The sequence below is a fragment of the Electrona antarctica genome (assembly GCF_951216825.1).
Source record: "Electrona antarctica genome assembly, contig: scaffold_55, whole genome shotgun sequence".
Lineage (NCBI taxonomy): Eukaryota > Metazoa > Chordata > Actinopteri > Myctophiformes > Myctophidae > Electrona > Electrona antarctica.
This window is the reverse complement of record NW_027638720.1, coordinates 525,723-535,779: the sequence shown is the minus strand read 5'-3', so window position 1 is coordinate 535,779 and position 10,057 is coordinate 525,723. Positions and strand designations below refer to the sequence as shown.

The 10,057-nt window shown below is 47.7% G+C and overlaps 1 protein-coding gene across 1 annotated transcript in view; it reads right to left on the bottom strand.

Moving 5' to 3' along the window:
- Positions 1–8,685: 8,685 nt before the first annotated feature.
- Positions 8,686–10,057, bottom strand: part of map3k15 (mitogen-activated protein kinase kinase kinase 15) — a gene marked incomplete at both ends in the record, with an annotated part of 96,075 nt that continues 94,703 nt past the window's right edge. The window contains 2 exons of the mRNA XM_079530687.1: positions 8,686–8,767; positions 9,930–10,006. Of these exons, the coding sequence (XP_079386813.1) occupies positions 8,686–8,767; positions 9,930–10,006 (159 nt within the window). The remainder of the gene's footprint in view (positions 8,768–9,929; positions 10,007–10,057) is intronic.

The following is a 10,057-nucleotide window of genomic DNA, read 5'->3' as shown; positions in this document are numbered from 1 at the left end:
ATAATGAAATGTACCCATTCTACATACTGTGAAATATAATGAAATGTACCCATTCTACATACTGTGAGATATAATGAAATGTACCCATTCTACATACTGTGAAATATAATGAAATGTACCCATTCTACATACTGTGAAATATAATGAAATGTACCCATTCTACATACTGTGAAATATAATGAAATGTACCCATTCTACATACTGTGAGATATAATGAAATGTACCCATTCTACATACTGTGAAATATAATGAAATGTACCCATTCTACATACTGTGAAATATAATGAAATGTACCCATTCTACATACTGTGAGATATAATGAAATGTACCCATTCTACATACTGTGAAATATAATGAAATGTACCCATTCTACATACTGTGAAATATAATGAAATGTACCCATTCTACATACTGTGAAATATAATGAAATGTACCCATTCTACATAATGTGAGATATAATGAAATGTACCCATTCTACATACTGTGAGATATAATGAAATGTACCCATTCTACATACTGTGAAATATAATGAAATGTACCCATTCTACATACTGTGAAATAATGAAAAATACCCATTTTACTAGCCGCAATTTGCAACTCTAGATTTTTTTATAATGAGATGAATCTAGAGTTGCAATTCCCTCCATTGACTCCCCACTCATCCAATTTGCTTTTGCGATCTGCTTGTATTAATTTGCACATAATGCAGGAGGCAGCAGCGCGACCCTTAATAGAAACGCTTCCAAACTCCAACACTTGAAAAAGAATCACCTGCACAGAATTCCTTGACAGAAAGTATCTCATAACAACATGTCTACGGTGGATTTTTATGAAACAAAAGCTCGCAGATTGAAAGAGGATAATTCAAGCTTGGACTACAGCTGCAATGTTGGTGAGTTTAACGTTGTTTAATACAAGCAGATCGCAAAAGCAATTTGGATGAGTGGGGAGTCAATGGAGGGTATTGCAACTCTATATTCATCTCCTTATACAAAATCACACCTGTGTGAAGTGAGTGGTTCAACTCTGTGTGGGGGGGTGGGGGGGCGGAAGTTCCAGACCCACAGGAACGCACCCAGGGTGCCGGCCCGATTCCGTCGAGCCGCCCCGTGTCCGAAACGGTTGACAAATGACGGAGTTACCGTGTGGGGGGTCCCTCTACTGTACTGTACTGTACTGGTACACCCGAAATTACCATATACAGTTAATATGTACATGTGTGTGTTAGGTTGCGCACAGGTGGTGAAAAACAACCATGCTGTTTTCGTGCTCAGACGCACCCAGCCACCCACATGGAACAGCTCCGTAAGGGAGTGGTTGCACCACTCAAAAATAAATATCACTCACTCACTCACTCACTCACTCACTCACTCACTCACTCACTCACTCACTCACTCACTCACTCACTCACTCACTCACTCACTCACTCACTCACTCACTCACTCACTCACTCACTCACTCACTCACTCACTCACTCACTCACTCACTCACTCACTCACTCACTCACTCACTCACTCACTCACTCACTCACTCACTCACTCACTCACTCACTCACTCACTCACTCACTCACTCACTCACTCACTCACTCACTCACTCACTCACTCACTCACACACACACACACACACACACACACACACACACACACACACACACACACACACACACACACACAGTGACACACACACACACACACACACACACACACACACACACACACACACACACACACACACACACACACACACACACACACACACACACACACACACACACACACACACACACACACACACAGTAAATAAGCCATGCCTTACGTGAATGGATGAAACACGGAAACCACAGCTTTGTAAACCACATGTCCGTTTGGTTCCATGTGTTACACTCTCGAGCTATGAGCTTGTAGATCTGCTATTTTTCAATAGCTAAAGTATAACATAATGCTTTAAAACACCAAAAGGGGTTCCCGTCCTGAATGGGTAATATAAATAGGACCATATAATGAAAGCAGTTGGATGACGGACGCAGTGTTGTTTCCGACTACCTTTTTTCACTGATGAGAACTAAATGAAAACTAAGCTATGATGACTAAAACTAGACCGTGTATATTGACAATTTCGTCAACAAATAAAAACTAGACTAAAATGTTAGGAAGGGACTAGTGGACAGGAGATCCAGTATGAGTCATTTTACACTTGGTTGCATGCTGAAAATAGCCGATCTACAAGCTCACAACGCGTCGCAGCTTGTAGATCGGCTATTTTCAGCAAGCGTAAAATCAGTCATTACGACGGCATCAAGGCCCGCCGAAATACATTTTAGTCGACTGAATCACCTGTAAATGTAGTCGACTAAAATCTGATGACATTTAGTCGACTAAAACTAGACTAACAATAAAACATTCCGGGGGACTAAAATGTGACTAAAACTAAATTAAAACTATTCAAGAGACTAACGACTAAAACTAAAATAGAAATTTGCTGCCAAAACCAACAGTGGACGGACGGAAACAATGAACCGTCGGTTTACGGGCGACAAAAATGACTCCATTTCCAGGTCTCTAATTCTCTCTGTGTTCAACAAACACAGCCACGCTAAAATAACACTGACACATTCAGTCGTTCAACAGATTTATTGGCAGGTTCAGAGAAAACACAATAAATAAATAAATACACCACGGGACAGAAAAGCACGTCACTGAAATTAAATTACAAAATATATATTATAACATATAAGAGAGATAATAGAGCACAGCTGTGATGGATGTGTTCTGCCACAAAATGTTTGGTCAAACCATATGGGCTTCCATTGGAAATGCATTGGAGCGGCCATTAAACACAGACACAGGACAGACGCAAGACAGGTGTCTTGAATTTGTGTACGCAGCCCAGTAAGGCCCCACCTTAGAGTATATATGAATAGAGACGGCACCCGGAGGAAACCCTGAGGAGAAATGGACATAGTGGCCGAATTTGGTATTGCAGCGCTGGGCCCAAACACATGAACGCGCTTTTCCATTGACTATCATTGTGCACGTTCATGATGACACGTGAACGCTGTTTCATACGTGAACGCTGCCGTTTCATACGTGAACGCTGTTTCATACGTGAACACTGCCGTTTCATACGTGAACGCTGCCGTTTCATACGTGAACGCTGCCGTTTCATACGTGAACGCTGCCGTTTCATACGTGAACGCTGCTGTTTCATACGTGAACGCTGCCGTTTCATACGTGAACGCTGTTTCATACGTGAACGCTGCCGTTTCATACGGGAACGCTGTTTCATACGTGAACGCTGCCGTTTCATGCGTGAACGCTGCCGTTTCATACGTGAACGCTGCCGTTTCATATGTGAACGCTGCCGTTTCATACGTGAACGCTGCCGTTTCATACGTGAACGCTGCCGTTTCATACGTGAACGCTGCCGTTTCATACGTGAACGCTGCCGTTTCATGCGTGAACGCTGCCGTTTCATACGTGAACGCTGCCGTTTCATACGTGAACGCTGCTGTTTCATACATGAACGCTGCCGTTTCATGCGTGAACGCTGCCGTTTCATACGTGAACGATGCTGTTTCATACGTGAACGCTGCCGTTTCATACGTGAACGCTGTTTCATACGTGAACGCTGCTGTTTCATACGTGAACGCTGCCGTTTCATGCGTGAACGCTGCCGTTTCATACGTGAACGCTGCCGTTTCATACGTGAACGCTGCCGTTTCATACGTGAACGCTGTTTCATACGTGAACGCTGCTGTTTCATACGTGAACGCTGCCGTTTCATACGTGCACGCTGCCGTTTCATACGTGAACGCTGTTTCATACGTGAACGCTGCTGTTTCATACGTGAACGCTGCCGTTTCATACGTGAACGCTGCTGTTTCATACGTGAACGCTGCCGTTTCATACGTGAACGCTGCCGTTTCATACATGAACGCTGCCGTTTCATACGTGAACGCTGCCGTTTCATAAGTGAACGCTGCCGTTTCATAAGTGAACGCTGCCGTTTCATACGTGAACGCTGCCGTTTCATACGTGAACGCTGCCGTTTCATACGTGAACGCTGCCGTTTCATACGTGAACGCTGCCGTTTCATACGTGAACGCTGCCGTTTCATACGTGAACGCCGCCGTTTCATACGTGAACGCCGCCGTTTCATACGTGAACGCCGCCGTTTCATACGTGAACGCTGCCGTTTCATATGTGAACGCTGCCGTTTCATACGTGAACGCCGCCGTTTCATAAGTGAACGCTGTTTCATACGTGAACGCTGCCGTTTCATACGTGAACGCTGCCGTTTCATACGTGAACGCCGCCGTTTCATACGTGAACGCTGCCGTTTCATACGTGAACGCTGTTTCATACGTGAACGCTGCCGTTTCATACGTGAACGCCGCCGTTTCATACGTGAACGCTGCCGTTTCATACGTGGACGCTGCTGTTTCATACGTGAACGCCGCCGTTTCATACGTGAACGCTGCCGTTTCATACGTGAACGCTGCCGTTTCATACGTGAACGCTGCCGTTTCATACGTGAACGCTGTTTCATACGTGAACGCTGCCGTTTCATACGGGAACGCTGTTTCATACGTGAACGCTGCCGTTTCATACGTGAACGCTGCCGTTTCATACATGAACGCTGCCGTTTCATACGTGAACGCTGCCGTTTCATACGTGAACGCTGTTTCATACATGAACGCTGCCGTTTCATACGTGAACGCTGTTTCATACATGAACGCTGCCGTTTCATACGTGAACGCTGCCGTTTCATACGTGAACGCTGTTTCATACATGAACGCTGCCGTTTCATACGTGAACGCTGCCGTTTCATACGTGAACGCTGTTTCATACATGAACGCTGCCGTTTCATACGTGAACGCTGCCGTTTCATACGTGAACGCCGCTGTTTCATACGTGAACGCTGTTTCATACGTGAACGCTGTTTCATACGTGAACGCCGCCGTTTCATACGTGAACGCCGCCGTTTCATACGTGAACGCTGCTGTTTCATACGTGAACGCTGCCGTTTCATACGGGAACGCGTGCAATGATAGTCAACGGGCAGCGTGTTCATGTGTTTGGGGCAAATCCATCCCAGAATGCACTCTGTTCCTGATTGAAATCGCCTCATGCGCTTTTGAGCAACTTCATGCAAGTGGATGGGAGGAGATATCCGGTGCCGTCTCTATTCATATATACTGTAAGGGCCCCACCCCCTCCTGGTGCTGGGCCCCACCCCCTCCTGGTGCTGGGCCCCACCCCCTCCTGGTGCTGGGCCCCACCCCCTCCTGGTGCTGGGCCCCACCCCCTCCTGGTGCTGGGCCCCACCCCCTCCTGGCCCCACCCCCTCCTGGTGCTGGGCCCCACCCCCTCCATCCATCTTGGATCCTAAAACACAGGGAGCCGAGAAAGGCCCTTATTGCCTTCGTGTTTGAGGAAATGGACCCCCCCCCCCCCCCCCCCCTCATGTCAAGGACCCTCAAATTGACACTAATTAGCCCCGCGGACCCCCATTTGAAGAGATATGCCAGGGACCCCCATAAGAGCACATTTTTTACGGCTCTAGCAGTGATTCTCAACCTGTTTAATTTCAAGGACCCCCCAGTTTGACATGCATTAGTCTACGGACCCCCCATTTAATGGCATCTCTATCTCTGGGACCCCCAATTTATATTGTGAATTTAACTCTGAGAGTGAATTTAACTCTGAGAGTGAATTTAACTCTGAGAGTGAATTTAACTCTGAGAGTGAATTTAACTCTGAGAGTGAATTTAACTCTGAGAGTGAATTTAACTCTGAGAGTGAATTTAACTCTGAGAGTGTACAAATGGAACCAAAGGGACCCTTATGGGTCTGTAACTCTGAGAGTGTACAAATGGAACCAAATGGACCCTTATGGGTCTGTAACTCTGAGAGTGTACAAATGGAACCAAATGGACCCTTATGGGTCTGTAACTCTGAGAGTGTAACACATGGAACCAAATGGACCCTTATGGGTCTGTAACTCTGAGAGTGTAACACATGGAACCAAATGGACCCTTATGGGTCTGTAACTCTGAGAGTGTAACACATGGAACCAAATGGACCCTAATGGGTCTGTAACTCTGAGAGTGTACAAATGGAACCAAATGGACCCTTACGGGTCTGTAACTCTGAGAGTGTACAAATGGAACCAAATGGACCCTTACGGGTCTGTAACTCTGAGAGTGTACAAATGGAACCAAATGGACCCTTACGGGTCTGTAACTCTGAGAGTGTACAAATGGAACCAAAGGGACCCTTATGGGTCTGTAACTCTGAGAGTGTACAAATGGAACCAAATGTTCCATGTGTTCCATGTTGTGTTGTTCCATCTGTACACTCCCAGAGTTACAGACCCATAAGGGTCCCTTTGGTTCCAAACTATCATTTACCTGGGGACCCCCTGGAACTCCCTCAAGGACCCCTGGGGGTCCCCGGAACCCACTTTGGGAACCAGTGATCTACGTGTTACTGATGATGGGGGAATCCTACATTAATGCAACCCATTCATTATTTACGCGATGCGCGACCACGGCACAAAACAAAGGACTTCTTTGAACACAACAAGACTATCTAATCTCATACAAACACGACGGACACAAGGATTCATTTCTGCGGGAAAAATTAGAAACACAGAGACGCGAGGAGAATATAAGGAGATTAACCCCCTCATGGCTGTTGACATATTTGACGTAATGAATCAATAAATCCCTTATGGCCATTTGACGTAATGGACGTAATCTTTAATTCCCTGTAATCGGGGGCTTAATGTAAGAAAATGTAGCAACTTTTAGCTTGTTTGGCTAACGGCCGATGTAATCTCCCTAAAACCGGCCGAAATCCGTGCGTGCGCGCTCTCGCACGCACACGCGCAGTCTTCATGTGCATCGCTGCGTAAAATGCGATATTTGGGCCTTGATTAGAGCTTAATTTGACTTAGTTATTAAAATCAACGATGATAGCTTAGCATCCCGGACATCTGACTGTGCATCTGAGTGCAAAAAAGCTAGCGGATGTTTACGTCTGTTGAACCGGAAGTGCTATCGCCAGATTCGCTCTGATTGGTCAAAATCGGCATAATGGTGAAGTTACCGCCTCCATCAGGACTGGGTATAATACTATAGGATTGCCGTGTGAGAATGAGATATAGTGTGTATGTCACAGATTTTTCTATTGGCATTAAAATGACGAATTAAACATAATTATGAATAGTGCAGGTAGATTAAAGGCACAGTCCACTGTTAATGAAACATATGAATAGTGCAGGTAGATTAAAGGCACAGTCCACTGTTAATTAAACATATGAATAGTGCAGGCAGATTAAAGGCACAGTCCACTGTTAATTAAACATATGAATAGTGCAGGTAGATTTTAAAGGCACAGTCCACTGTTAATTAAACATATGAATAGTGCAGGTAGATTAAAGGCACAGTCCACTGTTAATTAAACATATGAATAGTGCAGGTAGATTAAAGGCACAGTCCACTGTTAATTAAACATATGAATAGTGCAGGTAGATTAAAGGTACAGTCCACTGTTAATTAGGCTGGCCATAAGCCAGTTAAGGAGATGTCTGTGTGCTGTTGTGTGCATGGGCAGTGTGACGAGTCCGGACATGTGCGCTCTACCAAACAGGATTTGCACGATTCAGTAGTGGAAAAAGTACTCAATTGTTTTACTTGAATAAAAGTGCCAATACTGCAATTTAGCACTACTTCGTTACAAGTAAAAGTACGGAGTTGAAAATGTACCTGAGTAAAAGTACAAAAGTATCGGCATCAAAATGTACTTAAAGTACTAAAAGTAAAATAACTCATTGTGCAGAATGTCCCATTTCACAAGTTCAAAATGTGTAACAAAATCTTTTGAAAATAGCAGATCTACAAGCATCGGCTATTTTCAAATGGCCGAAATGTGTAGGGTTGAAGTGGTTAATGTAATGTAATAGTTACTAAACTTTTCAAATAATTGTAATGGAGTAAAAGTACAAAGTTTGGCTCCGAGTTGTAGTGGAGTAGAATAGCAACAACGGTCGTCATGAACGGGACTCGAACACGCGGCGCGCTGTCAGGCCAGAGCCCAGGAATAGAGCCCTTAAAGGTTCTGTCAGGCCAGAGCCCAGGAATAGAGCCCTTAAAGGTTCTGTCAGGCCAGAGCCCAGGAATAGAGCCCTTAAAGGTTCTGTCAGGCCAGAGCCCAGGAATAGAGCCCTTAAAGGTTCTGTCAGGCCAGAGCCCAGGAATAGAGCCCTTAAAGGTTCTGTCAGGCCAGAGCCCAGGAATAGAGCCCTTAAAGGTTCTGTCAGGCCAGAGCCCAGGAATAGAGCCCTTAAAGGTTCTGTCAGGCCAGAGCCCAGGAATAGAGCCCTTAAAGGTTCTGTCAGGCCAGAGCCCAGGAATAGAGCCCTTAAAGGTTCTGTCAGGCCAGAGCCCAGGAATAGAGCCCTTAAAGGTTCTGGACCCAGCAGAGAGTTGGAGACTGACGCAAAGTCCAAATGACTGAGAGAGAGAGAGAGAGAGAGAGAGAGAGAGAGAGAGAGAGAGAGAGAGAGAAAAGATGCGTGCGTGCGTGCGTGCGTGCGTGCGTGCGTGCGTGCGTGCGTGCGTGCGTGCGTGCGTGCGTGCGTGCGTGCAGCTGAAGACCGTGTATCCCAGCATGCATCACTCATGCCTCCTCCTCCACCCTCAGCCTCTCTCGCTCTCTGTGCCTCTGGATCGCCCGCCAGACGCGACACAGCACCCCGCCCCTGAGGGAGAGAGACATACAGGCAGACAGAGAGAGAGAGAGAGAGAGAGAGAGAGAGAGAGAGAGAGAGAGAGAGAGAGAGAGAGAGAGAGAGAGAGAGAGAGAGACACAGAGAGAGAGAGAGAGAGAGAGAGAGAGAGAGAGAGAGAGAGAGAGAGAGAGAGAGAGAGAGAGAGAGACAGAGAAACACAGAGAGAGAGAGATCATTTATCTATATGAGAGTATGTCTTATTCATTAGTCTTATATCTCTAGATTCTAGGAGTCTAGAGACCAGACTGTGGCCCCCTAGGGGGTCCCATTGGACCCCTAGGGGGTCCCAGTGGAACAGTGGACCCCATAGGGGGTCCCAGTGGACCCCCTAGGGGGTCACAGTGGAACAGTGGACCCCTAGGGGGTCCTCAGACAGTGGACCCCTAGGGGGTCCCCAGACAGTGGGCCCCTACGTGGTCCCCAGACAGTGGGCCCCTAGGGGGTCCCCAGACAGTGGACCCCTAGTGGGTCCCAGTGGAACAGTGGACCCCTAGGGGGTCCCAGTGGAACAGTGGACCCCTAGGGGGTCCTCAGACAGTGGACCCCTAGGGGGTCCCCAGACAGTGGGCCCCTACGTGGTCCCCAGACAGTGGACCCCTAGGGGGTCCCCAGACAGTGGACCCCTAGTGGGTCCCAGTGGAACAGTGGACCCCTAGGGGGTCCTCAGACAGTGGACCCCTAGGGGGTCCCCAGACAGTGGGCCCCTAGGGGGTCCCCAGACAGTGGACCCCTAGTGGGTCCCAGTGGAACAGTGGACCCCTAGTGGGTCCCAGTGGAACAGTGGACCCCTAGGGGGTCCTCAGACAGTGGACCCCTAGGGGGTCCCCAGACAGTGGGCCCCTACGTGGTCCCCAGACAGTGGACCCCTAGGGGGTCCCAGTGGAACAGTGGACCCCATAGGGGGTCCCAGTGGACCCCCTAGGGGGTCCCAGTGGACCCCTAGGGGGTCCCAGTGGACCCCTAGGGGGTCCCCAGACAGTGGACCCCTAGTGGGTCCCAGTGGACCCCTAGGGGGTCCCCAGACAGTGGACCCCTAGTGGGTCCCAGTGGACCCCTAGGGGGTCCCCAGACAGTGGACCCCTAGTGGGTGCCAGTGGACCCCTAGGGGGTCCGCGGACCACAGCTTGCCTACCGGAGGCGCAGGAAGTGCAGGTCGTCCTTGGTGACATCGTTGAGAATGTCGTGCAGCGTGAAGTCCTCCGCCAGGAACTGACAACACAGAACATGTTATTAAACATGTTAACAACATGTTAACAACAT